Here is a 22,552-nt window from a genome sequence, read left to right on the forward strand (position 1 = left end):
ACAAAAACCAGAGCTGAAAACAAGCTGACAAAAACCTCGTTCTGAGGAACATCAGTCTGTTTTCCTGCTCTACTTTTCTCTCTTATATCCATCTTCTTTTTTTTATGAATAAGCCCACAGACAGTATTTTTCTTGGTGACTAAAGAGAGGCACTGCATATGAAAATCACTGCTCTAATTCCTCAGGTCTTTTTCTATACTGTGTTACCTTCTGAGAATCCTTGAGGGCTTTTATTAAGCTTGTTTCTCCATATCTGGATTCTTGCATTATGACTTTCCAAGGTGAACTAATTTTAGGTTTTATGGTGACAGTCTGTGAACTGTATGATCCACATTTAAAATGTGGTTAGTAGGAGGTGATCTTGGTGCTTTTCCTATAATCTGCCAAAAAGCTGGTTTGTGGTTTTTTGGGTCATGAAGTCATGATGCTATATGATTCAATTATGGATAGCTTCTCAAATTGGGATTATCTTTCAGAATGGAGGTTCTGAGAAAGGATGAGCAGTTATATGTAAAGCTTAGCAGTGATGACTAATATTAAACCTGGCAGTATTATTGCCACTAGTCTACTGTGTTGTTCCTTCCACTGCTGCTGATGCTGTTCTGTACTTCAAAACTGTGAAAATAATTTAGTCTTGAGTTACATCTTAGATCTGATGTTTTTCAGAAGTTACTTCCACTCAAAAAGATTATCTGTTTAGACTCCAGGTTTATGTAAAGCTTATGACTGGGTTTTTTTTTGTAGAATATGTCTTGAATTGCTTGTCTGCCTTTCTTCTCTTCTACTAAATGGATCTCAAATGGCTTGTGTCAGTTGCCTTCATGTTAGCATGTTCTTAAGGCATAAATCCTCAGTTTCTAACCAAAATGAGCAGGTGAGCCCCTGCCTCTGTTAGCAGTATGTTCAGAGCCCAAGCCCAATATCCTGGCAAGACAGGTTTTGGGGTCAGTGTATGCTGTAGAAGCTGATGTGTCCTGTTGCATGAACCAATATCCAAATGTATCTAATTCCAGTGCTACAGGTTTGGGTAGAGAGAAGTAACACTGTTACTTTTTGGTTTATTATTCTCTTTTCTTTCTTTCTTTCTTTTTTTTTTTTTGTGGCACTCTTACTTTTTATTAAACAAAAAGCAACTTAATGAGCTGCCACCCCAGCAGAAACCCAGGCACAGAATAGACCCAGATGCAATTCCTAGTCCAGTAAGTGCTGTATATATGTCAATTGTAGTCTGTGTGTTGGTGACCATCTGTGCATGCCTGAAACCTGAACTTCACCTCGCTAACCCTACATCATTAATCCTTTACCCTTTCCGGCTGTCTTCTGTTTGCCTTATCAAAATGAGTAACACTACACCACATGAGGTTGTTAAAATCTTCTGTGATAAATGGTGAGGCAATAGAAAGCAGAGTGTTTCAGAAACAGATCATGAAGAATGTCTCCCCTTCTTTGTCTGATCTTTGGGATATCACCTTCATCAGATTCCAACTGGCATTTTCAGTGTAAGCCAATAGTATGACTGTGCATACAGTGTGTGTCTCATACACAGCATGAGCCTGTGGAACCATGTTTTCTACCAGTCTGGATCAGAATTTGATTACTGTTCTTGTTGATACACCAGTATTGGGCCAGTGCTTTGAAGTTCTAAAATTGCAGATGAACTGTTTTGTTTTGGTGTTAATTCCTGATATAAATCTTCTAGTCGCTTAGGATGAGGCATGGGGAGCTATAAACATTCTCTCATTATCTGTGCTTGTACATAACCATTAAATTTTGAATTTGAAAATTTAATGTTTATGTTAGAGAATCTTACATAAAGAAATTAAAAAGCAGCTACCTTTTGGATGGGAAGAAAAACAAAGCACGTTTGGCTTTTTGTCGCCCTATGTTGCTTCTTCCTCATTTAGTCAAAGTTCATCATGTAACAGGTACCAGTGGTGAGATCACCAACATCAGTCAGTGTGTTGACTTTTGAAACGAGAACAGATTTATCCTAGAGTAGTCACTGTCTGAAGCTCTGGGAGGCTTTCTACTGGCAGCTTGGAATCCATAGTGAGAGAGTGGAAGTTCTGCCATGCTAACTTCTGCTTTTCAGAATTTAATGTAGGCAAAGGCATATGTGTTTGGTGGCATAATAAGATCAGAAGAATGAATGTTAACTTTAATTCTTTCATTCAGTTATCACTATGGAAATACAGTTTAAATGTGTACAACTAAATTCTCTGTTCTTAGGCAAAAGTCAGTGGATGTTTTAGTAGATTAAAACTGTTCAATAAATTTCCATTATCTTAAGCATATTTACAATAATGAAGAATTTGAAATATTAAGAAATTTAAGATTTTTACAGGCTTTGAAGTTTAATTCATTGAAAAGTCTACTGAAACTTCACTTTCCATGTCCCCAGAATTCAAATCACAAACCCTTGAGCACTACAAAGTAATGAAGACTTCCACCTGAGCTTGCATGCATGTCTTTAGATCAGAGTTACAGTGGTTAGAAATAAATGCATACTATGAAAATAGTGGGAATATAACAGAAAGAAAAAACCAGGTTACCTATAGACTTCAACTTGAGGATTACAGAAGCTTCTAATTTTAATTTGATTAGAATCATACAAGGGAATAGTACCAAAAAGTTCTTTCTTGATCTGATTTTGGCTTTTATGAGTTCAGATCAGGCCTTAAAACATAAAATATGCTACTACTAAGAATACTTAGGGAAAAATAGTATTTGCAGCTTGTAATTTATTGATAGTCATTAAGTACTCTTTGAAATCAAACTGAGAGGTGACTGCTTGACAAAACTTACTTTCTTTAGACTTCTTATTTTTAGAGATAGTAATGTTTTTCTCCAGTCCCCTTTTCATTGCCTTACAGATTTTGTACTTTACAGTACTTTGAAACCAAGCCCCTAAGTATTAACTTGGTGTTTTCCAACATAGATTCAAGTGATTGAAGATGACAGAAGTAACCGTGGGTCAGAACCATTTGTCACTGGAGTGCGAGGGCAGGTCCCACCTCTCGTTACTACGAATTTCTTGGTCAAGGATCAAGGTAAATATTTTTCTTTTCCTAAGCAAACAAAACACAAACCCAAAAGAGTCAGTGACAGAACTGTCTGTGTCTTTAAAGGAAAAGTTTGAGGAATGATTTCTGTGCTGGGGATGTGTGTTTTACCAACAGAAGCTTAGTTTCACGTGCTGTGTTGATTTGATCTCTGTTTAGGTTCTCCTGATTGTTTGGTAGCTAGTAATCAATTTGCAGGTAAAAAATGTTTTCCAAGGCAGATACTTAGGACCAGTATTAGCAGAGATATCAGAAAGCAGCAAGTGAAGCTTCTGGAGAGCACTATAAACAACAGTTCAGAACTGAAGTTTGCTATCAATATCATTAGAATGGGATGGGGAAACTGTATTTTTTAAAATTAAGTGGAATGTAAATAGAGAAACAATATTTCACCTTCTAATCTCCCACAATTTTTTTGAGTTTTAAAGTTCCAGAAAAAAAATGCAGAATCTGATTCCATGATTGAGTGTTTTACTCTTCAGCCAAAATTACAAAATCAAACAGTAGAAAAGTTTGAGTAGAGTTCTCTGTCTACAGTATGTTTGTCTGCAAAAAGAGTGAAACAGGAATGCCTTTTTAGAGGTATAGGTTGATGGGGAGTCAAGTTCATTTGTTTTCAGTTAAGAACTTCTATTATATGTAGTTAATCATAAAGAGGTATTTTATTTGAATTCAGGTTTCCATAGATTGAAACTGATTGTTTAGATAAGCTCGTAGTATCTGTCTGTGGCTTGACAGCACAACTGAAGGTATCTTTGTTTCTGCTCTTGAATATAAACTTAACTTGTACTGAAATTTGTGGGGGTTTTTTATTTGTCCCCCAGGTAATGCAAGCCCTCGCTACATAAGATGCACATCTTACAATATTCCCTGCACCTCTGATATGGCCAAACAGTCCCAAGTTCCCCTCGCTGCCGTCATAAAGCCGCTGGCTACTCTGCCGCCGGAGGAGGTGAGAGCTGTGTGGGAGGGCACACATACCCTGCAGGTACTCGGAACTCGCCAGGAGAATGCTGTTAGATGGCAGCATTTAACAGATGTGTTGAGAGCATGTTTAGGTAGTGAAGACTAGGTAAACCTTGATTCTCCAACAGGTGTGTGATAGAGATCTGTAAAGCAGAAGAATGCTGTGTTTAAAACGTTTAATATTTTGATTGCTGTGATAATTTCAGCATTTTTGTAGTAGCTGTCAAGCACTGTGACTAAATAACCAAAATACTAGGATGGTCACAAAGGCATACACTTCATCTAATTTCAGTTTCTTTCTTAGTCTAAAGTATTTAAATGGCTACTAATCACAGGTGTGAAGTCTTTTCTAGAATGCCAAGTTGTGCAGTTAGGGGAGAATGTATGAAACAGCACTGGTTAAGCTGCCTAGTGTGCATGCACAGCACTGTGTGGGATGACAGCACAACACTGAGTATGGGGCACTGCTGAACTGCACTTGTGTTTCTGCCCTTCCCTCTACAGCACTTATTTCCTTCTAGGTGTAATGTGTGGTTGGTTAGCCTTTTACTCACTCACGTTTGGTTGCTGAGAACATGAAAGCTTCAAGACTATTACAGAATTAGACATTTTGTTCAATAGTCTAAATGCTCTGGCTGCTGTGTGGTGTTAGCCTGCTTGGAGCAGTGTTGTAAAGACAAATAGCCTCATTAAATTTGGATACATACGTCTGCAGTGTTCTGTGCTCTGATAAACTTAAGTTTAGCATCTGCTGAGGAAAGCAATTTTAAGGGTGTTTTTTTCCTGTTGCATTTCTTTAGTGTTCCTAAACTATGGTTTGAATTTCAAAAACTGGTCTGTGATAAAACTGAGCTGTGGCTGAAGTTTAAAAGGAGCACAGAAGGAAAATATGGTCTTATCTGAGAAACTTGGAGCTGCATGTGGAGCTTCACATTTTTAGAGAAGCTTTAGAAATAACGAGTTGTTCAGCCTTCTGGTGTGTTTAGACTTTGAACAAACACTTGTGGTATCCAGAAAAAAACATGACTAGGATCAGAAAATTGCTCTGGAGACCAGTCAACTTCTACTATTTGGAAGTTCTTTATGTTGAGGGCAAACTCCCTGTGGAGGGGCCTTTCCAACAGATGAAGACTCAACTGTTCAAAGGAATAAGACTGCAAATAGAGCTAAAGCTTTACATAGCAGTAATGAGAGGATAAATGTCTCATGAAAATAATATCTTATGAAACTATAGCATTCAGATAAGTCTAGAATATGTAAAAATTTAGGACCTGGTTGCCAAATACAGGACCTTTGCCCTACGTTAATGCAATGTTCAGAAAACCAAGCTTGAGGCTTTGGGAAGAAGTATCTCTGTGTCTTCTGGGAGTAAGTGGCTAGTAACAAGTTATGCATAGCACTGCATGTTTACAGCAACTTTGTAGTTTGGTTGCACGTCACAGAGGGGAGAGGCTGAGGAAAAAGGCTGATTGTGTTGAAGTACAATGCCAACATTGCCTGCCTTTCCGAAAATTTCAAAATTTGTTTCCTCTGAAGAGGTCAGCCTGGACTATAGGAAATGAGAAGCTCTGGCTGTAAAACCATTGTACTGTCAATAAATGATTAGTGAGGTTGAATGAAAGATGTGACACATCTGTGGCATGAAGAGGAAAGTGACTGGAGCATTTGTTCAACTCCTGCTCAGTGAATATATTGTCTATTAAACATGATCAGAGATTTAGGGTAACTGAGAGAATTAAGACCAGACACCTTTACTGACAGAAAATTTAAAAAGAAGTAGTTAAACTTTCTTTTGAGCTACGTTCATGATTATGAAGGGTGCTTTGAGCTATGAATGCAACCTGTAACTTTTATGAGTTCTGTCTCAATCACTGTAAAGTGCTTCCTGCTCATTCTGATGATGAGAGACTGCAGAAGTTGCCAAGAATCTTATTCTGATTTAGATGCAAAAAGGTTATATTAACAGTAATAGTTCAAAACTGGTATCACTATGTAACAGTTTTGATGACTTGCTGTACAGTGGGGTCAAGACAACAAGAACTTTTGAATTCATCGTTGGATTCAAAAATAAGTCTTATCAGGCAAATTTTTTAAGATAGATATTCTCTGTTCTTGAATGTATGCAATGACTGGCTTCGCTTTTGTTGAAAACCTTGCTTTTTACAAGGGAAGGAGATAAGAGGTGAGTTACCTTTTTTTTTTTTTTAATTGTATGCTCACTGCCATGAGGTTATCACAGTCATTCTTTCAGTCTTTTCTGTACACTTGGGATACATCTCTGCGGTGTGTTGCAGTCATGTTGTTCAAACAGGCTACTGACAAAGTGGGATAGCCCATTAATGACTCACCCACAAAGAACTGCTGTGCTAGAGCTTGAATTGGAAAGCATTTATGAAATACTTGTTCAGGCTTCTCTCATCCCCTGCACACTCTCCCACAGTTGCCAAAGTGTTAAATCCTATGCAATGTACAGGGAGATAGTTTCAAGCTCTGCATTATGTATGGTCACTTTTTTCTCATCATCATGTGACCTTTCTTTTTATGTTTTTTTTCTCCTGCTTCCACAGACCCTTCCTTATTTGGTAGACCATGGAGAATCCGGTCCTGTCCGATGTAATAGGTGCAAAGCTTACATGTGCCCTTTTATGCAATTCATTGAGGGTGGAAGGAGGTTCCAGTGTTGTTTCTGCAGCTGTGTCACTGAGGGTAAGATTTCTTCTGGAAATCAGTCTATAGGCTCTGTTGGAAAGGTCTTTGAACACGATGCAGGCAAATAAATCTTTATCATGTTATGATCATTTATAATGAATACTCTGCTTTAGTGTGTGTCTGGTCTTGTAAAAAAATCATTATAAGGCGCGTTCAGTGCTCGGTTCTGAAATGATGTTCAAATTAAGTAGGTGCTTATGCATTGCAGTATTGTACCAAGTTTTTAATGTGAGATTTTTGTAGCATAATGCCTGGTGGTTTGGAGAACTATTTATTGTATTTTCTTAGGGTATTTCATATCTACTTTTTTCTTTGATAGACTGAGATGAAGATATAGTCGGTAGCATGAGTTAGGATTTTTTTTTTCCTCACAAAGCCTATTTAAACACTGCCTAGAGATGAGATTGCAGCTAACTCTGCTACAACTGAATAGGAGTGTTCAGTACAGGCCAGTAAGTTGCTCTTCTAAATTAATATAAAACGTGCTTCCTTTTAAGCATGATTCACAAGCAGCTGCTCATAGCATGACATCTCTAGATTTGTTTTGAAGGCACAGTGGAATGTAAGGTACAACAAACCTTACGGTGATGTTTTCAGTGTTTCATTTGGTAACACTGATGGCTTTTAATGGACTGTCCTTACCACTTCAGTTATGCTGTACAACTGGTTTTACTAACCAAAATGAGGATTAGAAATGGCTAACCTTAAAAACCAGTTTTATCTGGTGATTTTCAGCCTGTGTGCATTCCCTGTCCCTGCTCACTCAGCAGCTGTATGAATGGCTGTACCTGTAACAACTGAGCAAAGGCAGAAAAGGGAGGGATGCTGAGAGACTGCTGATGAAAGCAATGCTGTGAAAATACAATGTAGTTGTACCTAAAACTTGAGGACAAATTTTGTTTTCTCTGCAAAAAACAGTCAGGCAATTAGTTTGTACCAGGTGTGTACTTGGAGAGAATAGTGATAGGTTCTTATATATAGTCTTAATGATATTACTTTTTGTTTTGAACTTTTGAAACTTTGAATGTTTAGAATAATTTAAATGTGGTGTATATGGTCATTACAGATAACCTCATTTTATTCTCCCCTGAGCTATAGACAGCTATAGCTGGAATACATTTTGTCACCCTGGCAGTTCTGCAGGAGGGACTCTCTGTCATGGTGCTTCTTGGGGCACAGTGGGAGTGCTTTGTTTCTGCAGCTGACTTTTGTAGGCAGAAACTGATTTTTAATTATTACCCATTTTATTTTCTGATGCCTGGTACCAGCACAGAAGTACTGGGCGCTGGACATTCTTAATCCACCATAAGAAGTACCCTGTCTATTCTGATAAAAGGATTAGGGCAACCTCTGCACACAACAGTGCCTGGAGGCTTTATTCTTGTGCAGCATGGGAAGGGAAGGAAAAAAACTAAGTCATATAGCAAAATAAGGAGCTTGGTATTTTAGTAAGCCTGATCTGAGTCAGTAATGTAATTTGTCAACCTGTAATTTGCCTCAAACTCTATTTTAAGTCATTGTTACTACTTAGACGAGATGGTTATATTTTTCCTTTGAACTAAATCCTTCAGAATAATCCTAGAAGTGTGTTGTAGTGATGTTTCTGATATGAAATGTAAAATGAGAATGGAAAGGTGATTCAAGAAAAATACAACAGTGACTATACAGTGTGTCATCTGGTGCGCAAGACAACTGGAATAAGTTTATGTTTTTTTGCTTTAATGATGTTCTTAAATTGCAGTAATATTTTTTAGTAATACTTGTGTGCTAACCCAGAGTGCTAGCTAACTTCCCTGGAGTTTTATTTGAAACAGCTGTTGTCATGTTGGCTCTCTAGTCACATTGTTTATCATGGGCATGTCACTGAACTTAATGACTTTTCTTTTCCCAGTGCCACCTCACTACTTCCAGCATTTGGATCATACTGGAAAGCGAGTAGACTTCTATGACCGACCTGAGTTGTCATTGGGGTCTTACGAGTTTCTAGCAACAGTTGAATATTGCAAGGTACAGTAGTATGTGTTTATTACTATATTTATTTTGCTTTTAAATAAAAAACCTATTTTCTGAAAAGTAAGAATGACATGAACTGTCTGGGACTGATTTCTATCTGGCAGAGATAATTAACAGCATTAATCCAGCCCACTTTATTGTGTAAAATAACATGCTTATCTGCTTACTTCTCAAAGCAGAGGAAGTCCTGATCACACATGACGTAATATAATTTTATTAGAGCTGTCTCTCTTTTTTTTCTGGAGCTATATGAGCAGCTATAGCTGCTGTTGCCTTAGGAATTCTATGGAAGGGACTCTTGTGCAGTAGTCCCTGGAGGGCAAAGGGGATTGTAGGAGAGATTCAAGATAAGCACAATACTAACTATGCAATGTGCCACCTGTTGCCTAAGGCAGACCTTACCTATTGAACTTAATTTCAAATACAGCCACAGTGGTTAAAAGCACAAGAATAGTGTGGAAATACATGTTGTGAGAGCAGGTTTGCCTTTAAATTAAAGATTTAAATAATCATTAACTTCTAAGGAATAGGAAAAATATGTCCAAGATATTTATTCAAACAGCTTACATTTCTGCTGAAATATATGCTGGGAAAATAGAAGTCTAAATGTTGCAACTTTATACTGGTTGCCTTCTGATGCCTCAGCTTTACTTTGAGTTAAGAGAAAAAACCAATTATATTCTAATAGCATAAGAATAATTTTTTTATTCAAACAAGATGTGATCTTCCCAGCTTTAAGAATGAAAAGGTTGCAGTTCTTGGAGAGGAAAATCTTTTGCTTTATATTGGTGAAATCACCTATAATGAGTCTGGTGAGATTCCAAAGTCTTGAGAACTGGCAGGAATCTTCCCTGTCTACTTTTGTGATCCAGCCTAGTCATGTAAATGGATGATTTAGTTATAACTAGACTGTTCTTCTCTGACCAGTGGTAAAATCAGTTTAGGGCATTTAATACCAGTCCATTTCAAGCACAATGTGATTACATGTCTGTTAGTTGGAAAAGAGTGGGAGAATGATCTGAAGAAACAGGTGCTGCTCATGAGTACAAAAGTACATAAAAGCTATTAAAATTTTGACCAGTGTTTGTCTTAGAGAGCTGTTATGTGAGCTACGTTACATGGCAGTAATGTGATTTCATCCCCCTCTTCCACAGAATAACAAGTTTCCCAGTCCACCTGCTTTCATTTTCATGATTGATGTGTCTTACAATGCTGTGAAGAGTGGCTTAGTGAGGCTAATATGTGAAGAATTAAAGTCACTCCTAGATTACCTGCCCAGGTAGGTATATTATGAACTACTGTAGCCAGTGAAAGTGGAGGATACTGTTGCTTTTTTCTTTAAAAACCATAGAAATTAAGAAATTATTTGATAATCCTGTCAAGCTTTTCTCCAGAAAAGGACCAAACAGAACATTTTTCTTGATACCCTTCTGGGTGAAAATAAATTTTACTTCCATTTACTTTTCCCTTACTGTGTTGGATTATGTGTAATGGTTTCCCTTTCTACTCAGATGTGAAGGCAAGTATGTCTCTTGCAGGGAAGGCAACATGGAAGAATCAGCCATTCGAGTAGGCTTTGTCACCTACAACAAAGTGTTACACTTCTATAACGTGAAGAGCTCTCTGGCACAGCCACAAATGATGGTTGTCTCAGATGTGGCAGATATGTTTGTGCCACTCCTGGATGGTTTTCTGGTGAACGTGAATGAGTCCAGGACAGTTATTACCAGGTAACATAAATTGATTTACAATGGTTATAGTAAAATACTTGTATGGTAGATTCAAATGTTGTGTGCTTAACTGTTGTGTTGCTCACCTAGAAGTCTCTCCATGTGTTTTATTTAACTTTCTATACTCTTTGAGATTAAACTGGCAAAGCAGGATGGCAAAATTCATGGGCTAAGGGTGTATTTGGCTCATAGTCCAGCGTATCAGAAAATATATATAAGGGAATTTAGTGCAGAAGGACATTTCTGGGGAGAAGGGAAAACAAACACACACACACACAAAAAAAAAAGTAACCCACCCAAAACAAAGCCACAACAAAACACAACTAGAATGATGCAGAGTGAAAGCCATAAGAATACTGAGTCACTGTCTTTAAGGCAACTGCTTAAATAATTGCAAACTGAGACAACAGTGGTGTCCAGTTTTGATTCTGTGGAGAAAATAGAGCAAATGGAATAGAGAAGATCAGATCTAGAAGGAAATAAACTAATTAGGAAAGTTTTTGTAAACTATTTAACGTGATACTTGACCTGTAATTAAACTGTGGTGTGTAGCTAACTATGTTTTGGGATCTAGACCTGGCACTGCATGTTTTTAGAGAAGGTTTCCAGCCTGTTTTGTAATGCATTAACAAGCCTAAATACAAACCTGTGGATTAAACCTATTAATCTTTGAATAGTACACAGGATGCTTGGCAAACAGAGGCCAATTGTCACTAGTATTTCCTAAGAATTTACTTACCTCTATATATTGGGATATATTAAAAGAGAAAGAATACAGAAGAGCTATGGGAGTAGGCATCAGTTGAGGCTATATGGCAAACACTGAGGATATGGATGAGGGAAGCCAATGAAGAATAACAAAGGATTTTTTTCATAGCTGAGATGTCAAATACTGTAAAAGTTAAGTGAATCTACAAACATGTTGAGGACTTCTGTTTAAACCACCTCAGTCTTGTAGATCATCAACTACAACTGTGTGGCTTTTCCAATTAAATGGAATCTTGAATTCATCTTTTTTTTCTTTTTTCTTTGCTAGTTTGCTGGATCAGATTCCAGAAATGTTTGCAGACACAAGAGAAACAGAAACTGTTTTTGCACCTGTAATTCAAGCAGGGCTGGAGGCACTGAAGGTTAGTAAATGTGTTGTTATGACAAACTGCTTTCAGCCCAAGTACTTAGAAGTTCATATTCTGCAAACACACACTAATAAGACAATTCTGAACCTTTTTGTAAGCTCCTTGTGGTAGATGCCTTACATGTACGGAGTACTTGACTCATTCTTCAAGTGGATGTACCTTCAGTTTTGTGTAGCTACCTATATTCTCTACCCAATTCTTTTTAAAATATTTTTTCGAAGTACAAGACGTGGCTTACTCTCAGTTATCTGTCTGGGTTTTGCTTTAAACAGTTTATAGAACCTACAGGAAAAAAAAGACCCTCCAGCCTTAAAACCAAGTGCTGAAGTCTCCGAAGCCGCATAGAGGTGTTCTGTAATTTGGTGTCTTTCTAATCCTGTGCCTGAAATTCTGGTAGAATCTTAAATAAAAAGAGAGAATGCCATTTGTTGAAGTTGTCCACAATAATGTGCTAACCAAGTAAACCTTTCCTGAAGTTCTTCTATTCTAGTACTTCATCCAGATGAAGTTAAACATGTTTAAGTCTGACTTGTATCTACTGATCGAAGTAATTACCTGTATGATTCTGCCCAAAACTGTTGACAGTTTGCTCTATTTGTCTGTCATGTAAGTCATGGAATCATTTTGGTTGGAAAAGACCTTTAAGATCAAGTCCAACCATTCACCCAGCACTGCCAAGTCCATCACTAAACCATGCCCTTAAGTGCCACAGCCACGCATCTTACAAATACCTACAAGGGATGGTGACTCCACCACTTCCCTGGGCAGCCTGTTCCAATGCTTGACAATCCTTTCAGTGAAGAAGTTTTTCCCCATATCTGATCTAAACCTCTCCTGGTGCAACCTGAGGCCTATTGAGGCCTCTTGTCCTATTGCTTGGTACTTGGGAGAAGAGGCCTACCCCCACCTGGCTACAGCCTCCTTTCAGGTAGTTGTAGAGAGCAATAAGGTCTCCTGTGAGCCTCCTTTTCTCCAGGCTAAACAACCCCAGCTCCCTCAGCCGCTCCTCAAGGAAGACTGGTACTCCAGACTCTTTAAAAGCTCCATAGCCCTTCTCTGGACATGCTACAGCACCTCAATCTCCTTGTAGTGAGGAACCCAAGAGGTCAAGGTGCAGCCTTCTCAGTGCTAGGTACAGGGGGATAATCCTTAAAAGTCTCTCTTAAACTTGGTTTTCATGACAATTGTTCAATCAAGAAATAATAAAAATTACTGATTGATTTTTTACGTACTGCATGTGTCAGAGAAAATAACCTACTAAGCATTGGCTGGTGTTGACACAGAGTGTCGGTTTAAAATTAATGATCTGTTGAAGCTCAGATTACAGAATTCTTTGCCATTTCTGTGACTTTTTTCCCCACAAACTCAGTAGCTGCAAATCAGGGAAGAAGGCAGTGCAACACATTTGCACAAAACCTTTTGTATCTGGGTCCTGCTTACTGTTCTATCTCCTTGGAGCAAGTCCTTTTCTCCCTGCCATGGAACTAGCACAAATCCAGTAGAACTGCAACTTGCCTTTCTGTAGCTGACCAGTAATCTGTGTTCCCTGTGTTGGACAACAGTGAAGTAACCAAGTGACAATCAGCCTGTGTGTCTGGAGGGAGTCACCCTGATGTAAAAGTGTGATGAGGATGCTTGAATGTTTGTTCTTGAATCGCAGTTTCCTTTACAATTTTTAAAAGTGCTTCTAACCTCCGTTACTGTATTCACTTTCCTGCAGGCAGCTGAATGTGCTGGCAAACTCTTCATTTTCCACACCTCTCTGCCCATCGCAGAGGCCCCAGGAAAGTTAAAGAACAGGGATGATAGGAAGCTGATCAACACAGATAAGGAGAAGGTAATAATGATTTGCATGATCCTTGCATAAGGGTGTATATTACACTCTTTATGGAATAAAATAACTGAAACAACATTTTAAAAATCACAAGGATAGCACATAATGTAACAGTCCCAGCTAATATCTTTTAGCATTCCCCTTTTATTTTCCATTCCCAAGCTGGGCTTTGGGGACTTGACATCATAAGGACAGCTCTGGTCTAGGAACAAGAAGAGTTAGGTCTAGATTATTATACAGGATAAAATACCGAATTAAAGTAAATGTGCTGAACTTACAATTAAAGAAAAGTGTGTAATAATTTTCATAATAATTAACAGTTCTTCAAAGGCAAAGTCAGGGAGAATTTATATGATCCTAATTTCTCTACAGAGAGACTTAAAGTATAAAATTGTATTGACTGGGATTATAAACTGTATCTCACTTTCTGTTTCTTGCCACAAACTTCTAATCTCATCTCTGATTTCATTTCTTAGACTTTGTTTCAACCACAGACAAGCTTTTACAACAACTTGGCCAAGGACTGTGTGGCCCAGGGCTGCTGTGTGGATCTATTCCTGTTTCCAAACCAGTATTTAGATGTGGCTACACTGGGTGTAGTACCTTACCAGACAGGAGGCTCCATCTATAAGTATGCATATTTCCAGGTAGGAGTGACATTGACTCAGAGTGGTATTTGATAGAAGTAAGAATTATTGTTTAGTTAATATTTCTATTTTCATAGTGTGAATTGTAGTGAAGAAGTATTTATTTGGAAATAAATGACTAATTAAATTTCAAGATGTTCACCAAAATGATTTTGTTAGCTTTGTGGCTTTGCACAAACATCTTTGTTAATAATAAAATCCACAACAGGAAGAACTATGCCATTACCTTTGAGCACAGTATTTTATTAGCAGGGCACTGAGCCTTGTATGATGGCTGACTTTTACAGTGAGACTGCAGGCGGTAATACCTGGTTTTAAATGACTTTATGGTTTATGAAGCAGCTCTGATTTATGGGAATATGAAATTTCAATTACTGCTTGTCTTCTAGCTGGAGACAGACCAGGATAGGTTCCTGAATGACTTGAGAAGAGATGTCCAGAAAGAAGTGGGATTTGATGCTGTAATGAGAGTGCGCACAAGCACAGGTGGGTGTTAGCGTGGAGGAATCTTAACAAATTGACTACTTCGAGCATGTCCCATGGGAAGTAAGAGATTTTTCCCTAATTTAAAATATATTGAGACTAGGCTATGCAAAAAGCTCTGCTAAAGCTTTGGAGTTCTAAGACTTTGTTGAAACCCTGGAAAGATCCCTGCTGCAATCTGCCAGGATAACTTAGCATCAATTTCAAAGGCTGTCTGTCTTTTTATTCTGTTGAAAGTTGTGGTTCATGTTGGAGTTTTTCCACTTTTAGGTATTCGAGCAACTGACTTTTTTGGAGCTTTCTATATGAGCAACACAACTGATGTAGAGATGGCAGGTTTGGACTGTGATAAAACAATTACAGTGGAATTCAAGCATGATGACAAATTGAGTGAAGACAGTGGTGCACTCCTTCAGGTGAGGAGGGGTAGGCTTTCTAGGAGAAAGAAGTGAGTTGACAGTTGAACTGAATTATTAGACATTTCTTCAAAGAACTGTTTGTTCTTTCTGTACCCTTGATCTTTCAGCGTACTTGCTCTCAGGGTGACCTAAGACTGCTTCAAATTACAGTCTTATTTTCTAAGACCAGGTCCCTTAATACAACTGCTAAAATTGCTACTTGTTATCTTTCATTGACCCCAATTCTTAGCATATGCTTTTAGCTGATTGTGCAAGGCTTTCACATAATTATCTAATTTGTTTATGCATCTGAGTCCTAGCTTTTAATGAAGTATATTCAAGCCCTGCCCTTCTTATTGTAGCAGGACCTCATTTTTCTATATGTTGGCATTTTTGTCTTCTACAGTGTGCTCTGTTATATACAAGTTGTGCAGGACAGCGACGACTCCGCATTCACAACCTCTCCTTGAACTGTTGCACACAGCTTGCTGACCTCTATCGAAACTGTGAGACAGACACACTCATCAACTACTTGGCTAAGTATGGTAAGGGTAATTTTGCTATCAAGAATTGCAACCTTTAACTGCTGGTAAAATATCTGTTGTCATCCAATGACACCTGTTTATTCTTCTTACTTCAAATGTCAGGTGGGAATCCTGATACTTCAGTCAGTTACGGGAAAGAGCATAAAGCTGTGGCGATACTATTGCTGGTTAGGACGAGAGGTACAGATGGAGGGTGTAGGCTTATTCTTCATACAAGTTCTTGTCTAAATATTTTTAGTAACAGTTTGTATTGACAGCTGTCTGAATTCATCCTTGCACTTATTTTTGGACTGGTTTAATTCATTCTTTAACTGTTCCAAAATTATGCTCTGGCAATAGGAAATGGTGGTCTTTGTTTACAGATCTGGGTTAAATATCATACTCTCTTGCATTGTGTACCCTATATATGTTTTCTAATTTGCAGTAAAAGCTTAGGAATCCAACAGAGATTTAGAGCTGTGTATGTTTATTGCCATTAAAAATGACAGAAGCAGTCCATTTTCAGACCTTTAAAGAAAGATGGCCAGGCTATAAAAGGAGTTTTTATAGAACCTCATGTTTTCAATTATGATAAGTGTATTTTAAGTACAGGGGGGATAGACAGTTCAAGAACATGTAATAAAACAGAGTAAATGAGCTTCTTTGGGTCTTCAAACTTGTAGGAAAGTGATGATATATTCCTGTTGAAGCGGAAGGAATAAACACTTTCATAAACAATAGTTGTTTAGATTTACTTTGTGGAAGTAGTGTTGGGTTTTTTGCTGTTCATGAGCACTCACTTGACAGCAGTCCATCTCCTTCCTCTTTCTGTGCAGCATATCGTGGAGTTCTGAGTAGTCCAGTGAAGACTGTACGAGATGCGCTGATCAACCAGTGTGCCCAGATCCTCGCTTGCTATCGAAAGAACTGTGCTAGTCCCTCTTCTGCTGGACAGGTAAACTCTGATGCTTTTGCTTGAATCCCAGGCTCAGGAATTAAAAAGTGATGACATCATCTTCCTACTTAGCCTACTCAAATAAAGTCAATTGCTTTGCTTAGCAGAAATTTGTAAAGAGAAGAGTCAGGAAAGTAGAGAGGCTGAAAGTAAAACTATAGCTGAGAATGGCTTCTTGAACATCTGTCTGGAGCCCAGGGAGCAGGGATAAGTTTTCTGTTTCTTTTGCAAGTTCATGATACAATGAGGCTATCAGCTTTCACTCCTCATAGCTGTACCACACTTTGTTGGTTCATGCAAGCTTCATTTTGTCAAACATAGGCTTATTCAGCAAGACAGCTGACCAGCTTCTGTCTCCTTGTGACTTGTAGCTGATCCTCCCTGAATGCATGAAGCTGCTTCCTGTGTACTTGAATTGTGTGTTGAAGAGTGACGTCCTCCAGCCTGGTCCGGAGGTCACGACAGATGACCGTGCCTACATTCGGCAGTTAGTGACATCCATGGATGTCGCCGAAACAAATGTTTTCTTTTATCCCAGGCTTTTGCCCCTGGTGAGTAATTCAGGATATTCTTACCACTTGAGACTTGCTGTTGTCTTGACTTGTCTTAAGGACTGGCATTTATTTGTTAGCAAGGGAAAGGGATTTGAGAAGTATTTGGGATCTGCCATCTGTGGGGATATTTCACTTAATTTCACTTGGTGATAGATGCATTACTGCATCTTGTGAACTTGCTGGAGGATACTTTTTTTCCTGAGCTGTGAGCATATGAACAGTGGCAAAGACACTTTTGATCCTTTCATAGTCTTTTTTAAAAAGTCCTAAAGCTTCTTACAACTTTTTGTAGTAATTTTCATCATTGAAAGGCAACTCTACATACCGTTCTGACCTTTCAGTAGCATAGTTGTTGGAATAATACTAAAAACTAATTACATTCCTAGTCCAGGAGGTTATATTGGAACTTCAGAGTAATTTGACAGAAGCCTTATGTTCTCTTTTGCTGACCAAGAGTCTCTCTGTGTCACATTCAGTAAGAAAACTAAGCTAAGGAAGATGATACCACAGTCACAGCTGTTGTAGTCTTATGAGTCCTAAAAATTAACATTCATTGGGGTCTTAGTGGCAGAAATTTTCAGGACTTCATAAGATGTTACTGTTTTATAACCTTGATTTTATTTTACTGATTTTAATTTTTATTTCGCTCTAAACCAGACCAAAGCAGATGTTGACAGTGATTCCTTGCCAGCAGCCATTCGGAACTCAGAGGAGCGTCTCTCCAAGGGTGATATATACCTGCTGGAGAATGGGCTGAACATCTTTGTGTGGGTGGGAGTCAGCGTGCAGCAAGGCCTGATCCAGAACCTCTTTGGAGTGTCATCCTTCGGTCAGATTAGCAACACCTTGGTGAGCTGGATGGCAGTGTGGGAGCTACTGTCTGTGATAGTCACCCAAAACTTAAAACAATGAGAAAGCCAGTCGAGAAAATAGTGTTACATTTTTCATACTGGGAACAAGAGAAGCACAGATATGTGAAACTAGTGGAAATGCCCCTAGTCTGGGCATGTTGGGCATGCTTTTGCCTAGGTTTACTTGGCAAGCCACATCACTAACAATGAAGAGAACAGTTGATACCTAAATGGAACAAATAAATGACCTTTAATTCTGATATCATGTTATATTCTCTTTTAAGTAGTTGAGGTCAAAGAGATTGTATGTTAATGGGGGTAGATATGTCCATACCCTTATATAATATGACGAAACTGCTCAGTTTTATTTAACGTTACTCTACTTCACATGACTAATGGGGATTGGATATCTTTCATTCCAGAGTGCCCTGCCTGTCTTGGAAAACCCCTTTTCAAAGAAAGTACGATCTATTGTTGACATGCTTCAAGGGCAGAGATCCCGCTACATGAAGGTAAAAATGCTGTCCCCCATTCACAGCTTTAAATCCCCTTCCCTTATTGTAGAGCAGGTGATACCTGGTAATGCTGCAGTTCTGAACTTATTCTTCCCAATCTCATAAACGTGAATCAAAGTTTTCAAGGATCTGAAAAAAAAATTTCACTAGTTTTCTGTTTATCATAGTTCTAAAACTATTTTTTTCAGACCTATTACAATATACTACTGTACAAACCACATATGTGGTATTTTTCTTCTGTTTAGAAAGGATTGAGACTTAACCCAGTTGATTTACAGAAGTCAAAGCACATAAGCCAGGATTCTGGTTATCTGTCTTTGGGTTTTTGAGCCATTGGCTTTTTGCTCTTTTTTCCCCAAGAATAATTCTACTACCTACTCACTGTTGGTTTTGTTCTTGTTTTGTTTTGTTTGTTTGTTTGTTTTGTAGTTGATAATTGTGAAGCAAGAAGATAAGCTGGAAATGCTGTTCAAACACTTTCTAGTGGAGGACAAGAGCCTGAGTGGGGGGGCTTCATATGTGGACTTCCTGTGTCACATGCACAAGGAGATTCGGCAGCTACTGAGCTAGAGGAGTGAGTGGTGCTGGAACTCAGCAGTGACATTTCAGTCTCCACTAATGACCTGATCAGAAGGCCCAGCGCCCTCAAAAAGGACAACATAGAAATCTGTACAATTCCATAATTTTTAATACATGTTGCATAAGCAGAAATCCTTTCAACCTTTCCCAATCCTGTATGAGAGATGAAATATTTTCCTGGTGAGGGCTGAAAAAAAAAAAAAAAAAAGGCCTTTGATACCAGGTCTTTTATTTGCATCTAAATTGTTTCCTGTGCTTGGCAGGAGTTCACCCCCCACCCCATGCTCGCTAATCCTGTCGTAATGAATGTAGGTTTTTTTCAGTTCACTGTACATGATTCAACATTGGGTGAAAAAGCGATAACTCTTCAAAATTTCTGGTAGCTGCTGTGTGTTCATGTGGGTGTGTGTGCATGCTCCAAGTGTGAAGGTGATGCACAGGTGGGGAGGACGAGAGGTAGGTCAGGTAACGGGAGCTGGAGCAGCCAAACATTTTATGTCTTCTCTAAAGAGGGAAGCACGATGTGTCAGAGCAGAGATGTATCATGCGGCTGTCTGAACCAGAAAGCCATGAAAAATGAAATGAGAGCTAAGTGAGGAGGCAGCAGGACAAATTTCTCTCCACAATCTTCCCTGTACTATAAGTTGCTGTGCAGATCTGTAATGGAGTAATTAATAGTTCAGTGGGCAAAAATCAACAGCTTCTAAACAGTGTAGGGGTAGAGATGGTACTTCCTGTTGGCGTGTGTGGTGACTCCTTTCCTCCTCATTGCATGGCTCTGTATTGTCCTACTCAATCCATGTTCCATGGCCTCTCCTGCAGAGCTTACCTGTTTATCAGATGGTGGTGGGAACAAAATCCTCTTAACCTTAAGCAGAAACTATGTTTAACAAGGTGATGGGGGGCTGTGTAGGAACTGGATGATAAGGAAGTGGCCATTTTCAACCATATTATTGTGAATCATAGCAAACAAGCAGGAGTTTGATTTATACTGATGCGGATTTTTGAGATTGCTTTGTACCCTGGAATACAAGGAAGGAGATACAAAAACTTAAGAGTTAGACTGTACTGTAGTAGGTATCATAAGTACCTGATTTTGGTTATTGAAAGCATCTGGGCCATAGCAAAGAGTCTCATTACTGGATGTTTATACCCTCCCCTGTTCTACCTACTGATCAGCTTGCACAAAACCTTTTTATAAGCCTGTTTGTTAAACTAAAATACCTCAGACAGATTAATCCATCCACTTTGGCTGCTCTGCTGCTCCATTTTGCGAGGGTGGATGAGAAGACTCCTGTGAAGAGGGAGCTAGTGTAATCAAATTCAGAATTCTAAGGGCTTCGTTTATTCACTTTTGAAAGGGGGCTTGTATATTTTAGCTTGAACACTTAACAGGTGTTCTTCCAATACCCAGGAGTTTAAGCTACCAGTAGCACTAAAAGTGGAAGGAAGAATGTGGATGGATTAGAGAACATGTGATCTGGGCTTGATATTTCATAGGAAAGTCCTTGTTAAGATCAGAAAAAATATCTGGCTGTGGTTTTAGTTCCATATCCTGTAGCGTGTATATAAATCCATTTTTCTTCTAATGCTGCTAGTTTGTCTTCCCTCCCATCACTACACAGAAAGGGGAATATGAAAATTGTAATGGAGAAACTCTTTCAAGATGTAGTTGACAGAACTTTCAGCGTTTTTGTATGAATGTGGCCAACTTTTTACTCCATGTACTGCCTCCAACCAAAAAATCTAGAGGATTTTTAATAAGAGGGAAAAAAAGAACTTCCCAGAAATATAAGGTGCAGCAACCACAGACTTCCACAAATACTAATTTCTAGTATTAATACTGGGGGGTGTGGGGGTGGAAATGAAATCATGAATGAACCTTTCATTTTCTTCACTTGTTTTTCCAATGCATCTTTTAATTTGTAAAGAAATAAAAATATATTAAGATGTATTTTATGTCATTGTTAGTAAATAAACACTGCTTATTTTTCCAAACCCTGTATTTTGCGGGAGGGGGGAAACGGGAAGGGATAAAGTCTAACTCATTGCTCCTTTACAATCCAATCTTCTGCTGGCCAAGTTCAGTCTCTTTTTTTCGTTGTTGTTGTTATTCACACTGAATGATAAGAAATTCAACAAGAGTCAACTGACAAAAGATACTGTTCAGTCTCAGTATTTGCTTAAGTGATTGGTTTTTGACTTTCTGTCCCTTCTGAACTTCCATTTTGCAAAGAGATTTCCCTTTTTGCTAACACAGCTTTGAGTCATTGATTGGGGTGGGGTTTTTTTGTCTACTTTGGCAAATATTGCCCTTACCTTGTGCAATGTCAGCTTAATGACTTCTGTATTCTTAACTTTTCAGAGAAATAGAGCTCCTATTTCAGAGTTAAGAAAGCAAGGAAGCTGGGTAGATTGGTTGGGGGGTTTGTTTTGTTTGGGGGGGGGGGTGCTAATTGCAAAAATAAAGTTCAGAGTGAACTGGCAGTGTAACTTGACTGTAGCCTTGAACATTGATATTGTACAATTTCCTGATAACCTTAGAACGATCTGTATGAAAGCACATGACAATCATTGCTGAATATCCAACAATACTAAGTTTGCTGTAGAATATTTTTGAGATTACTCTCCTACAGAATGTACATAATATCCAGAATCTGCCACTGAACTGGTATTGTGATAATGGGCCTTGTGGATCTTGTACATTAATCATACGGAGTAAATCGGTGCAGCTCCCCTTCTGATGCTTGTGGGAATTGCCTTGCAGAGCCCATGCCTGTCACACTGCTGGGAGCTCAGCACAGGACCCTGTGGTGTGCTGCTGGAGCAGGCCCAAGCAGTGTTCAGACTTGTCTTTTCAAAGGAAAGGAAAAAGATTTCTGCTTTAACTTGTTCCTTACACAGATAAAGAAGACTTCTTTGCCTTGTGTCTATACTAACTGATGTCCTGTATTATAACTGATAATTCCTAAGTATTGTCATTATATTTAGTTAGGTCTTAAGGAATTGAGTCTTTTAGCAATTGTGTAACTGAGCAATTGAGTGGTAATTCTAGCATACTTCCGTTGGATTTACAGAGTGTAGCCCAAACCAATTTCCCATTTACAGAATAATTTAATACCACAGGAGTTATTTAAGGTTGGTACAGAAAAGCAGCTTTCAAGGAAGCTTTAAAACTACCTGTAGATATTAAAAAAAAACCAACAAGCTTTCTGTTACTAAAAGGTGTTTTCTGTTCCCTCCGTTTATGGTCTTCAGCAGGAGTTAATCAGGGTGCTCTTTCCTGCAACACCTAAACGCCTGCTTGGTCGAGGAGCCACCTCTGCAGCTGCCTTCGCTCGAAGCTTGCTGTGCAGCGGGTGTGTGCACAAACGGATGCAGGAGCGGTAGAGGCAGAGAGGATTTATAGCCCCTTCAGCCACAGGACAGTAGGGTTGGAAGGGACCTGCGAATGGGTCAGGCTGCACGAACGCTGACAGACCCGTGTTAGGCGTCGCTGCCCCTACGAGCTGCCACTGTTCTGGAGCGTCCGAGGTGAGGGAGCGGGAAGGCGGCACCCCTCCCGCCCGGCCCCACGCCCGGGCCCCTCCGCGCCC

The 22,552-nt window shown here is 38.9% G+C and overlaps 1 protein-coding gene across 7 annotated transcripts in view; it reads left to right on the forward strand.

The window, feature by feature from the left end:
- SEC24C (SEC24 homolog C, COPII coat complex component) overlaps positions 1–20,950 on the forward strand; it is a 109,012-nt gene extending 88,062 nt beyond the window's left edge. For 5 of the 7 annotated variants that reach the window (XM_051800852.1, XM_051800853.1, XM_051800857.1 and 2 more), the window contains 18 exons: positions 1,131–1,199; positions 2,939–3,050; positions 3,887–4,014; positions 6,596–6,734; positions 8,629–8,744; positions 9,905–10,029; positions 10,289–10,480; positions 11,517–11,610; positions 13,337–13,453; positions 13,927–14,097; positions 14,487–14,583; positions 14,851–14,996; positions 15,385–15,523; positions 16,339–16,457; positions 16,829–17,008; positions 17,669–17,860; positions 18,285–18,374; positions 18,807–20,950. In XM_051800852.1, coding sequence (XP_051656812.1) covers positions 1,131–1,199; positions 2,939–3,050; positions 3,887–4,014; positions 6,596–6,734; positions 8,629–8,744; positions 9,905–10,029; positions 10,289–10,480; positions 11,517–11,610; positions 13,337–13,453; positions 13,927–14,097; positions 14,487–14,583; positions 14,851–14,996; positions 15,385–15,523; positions 16,339–16,457; positions 16,829–17,008; positions 17,669–17,860; positions 18,285–18,374; positions 18,807–18,947 — 2,367 coding nt within the window. In that variant the 3' untranslated portion in view covers positions 18,948–20,950. The remainder of the gene's footprint in view (positions 1–1,130; positions 1,200–2,938; positions 3,051–3,886; positions 4,015–6,595; positions 6,735–8,628; positions 8,745–9,904; positions 10,030–10,288; positions 10,481–11,516; positions 11,611–13,336; positions 13,454–13,926; positions 14,098–14,486; positions 14,584–14,850; positions 14,997–15,384; positions 15,524–16,338; positions 16,458–16,828; positions 17,009–17,668; positions 17,861–18,284; positions 18,375–18,806) is intronic. The other 2 variants (XM_051800856.1, XM_051800858.1) reach the window with 1 other exon arrangement.
- Positions 20,951–22,552: the final 1,602 nt, after the last annotated feature.

The sequence above is a fragment of the Manacus candei genome, unplaced genomic scaffold (genome assembly GCF_025592945.1).
Source record: "Manacus candei isolate 608988 ecotype Guabito, Panama unplaced genomic scaffold, ASM2559294v1 h1tg000050l, whole genome shotgun sequence".
In the NCBI taxonomy this organism is placed as follows: Eukaryota; Metazoa; Chordata; class Aves; order Passeriformes; family Pipridae; genus Manacus; species Manacus candei.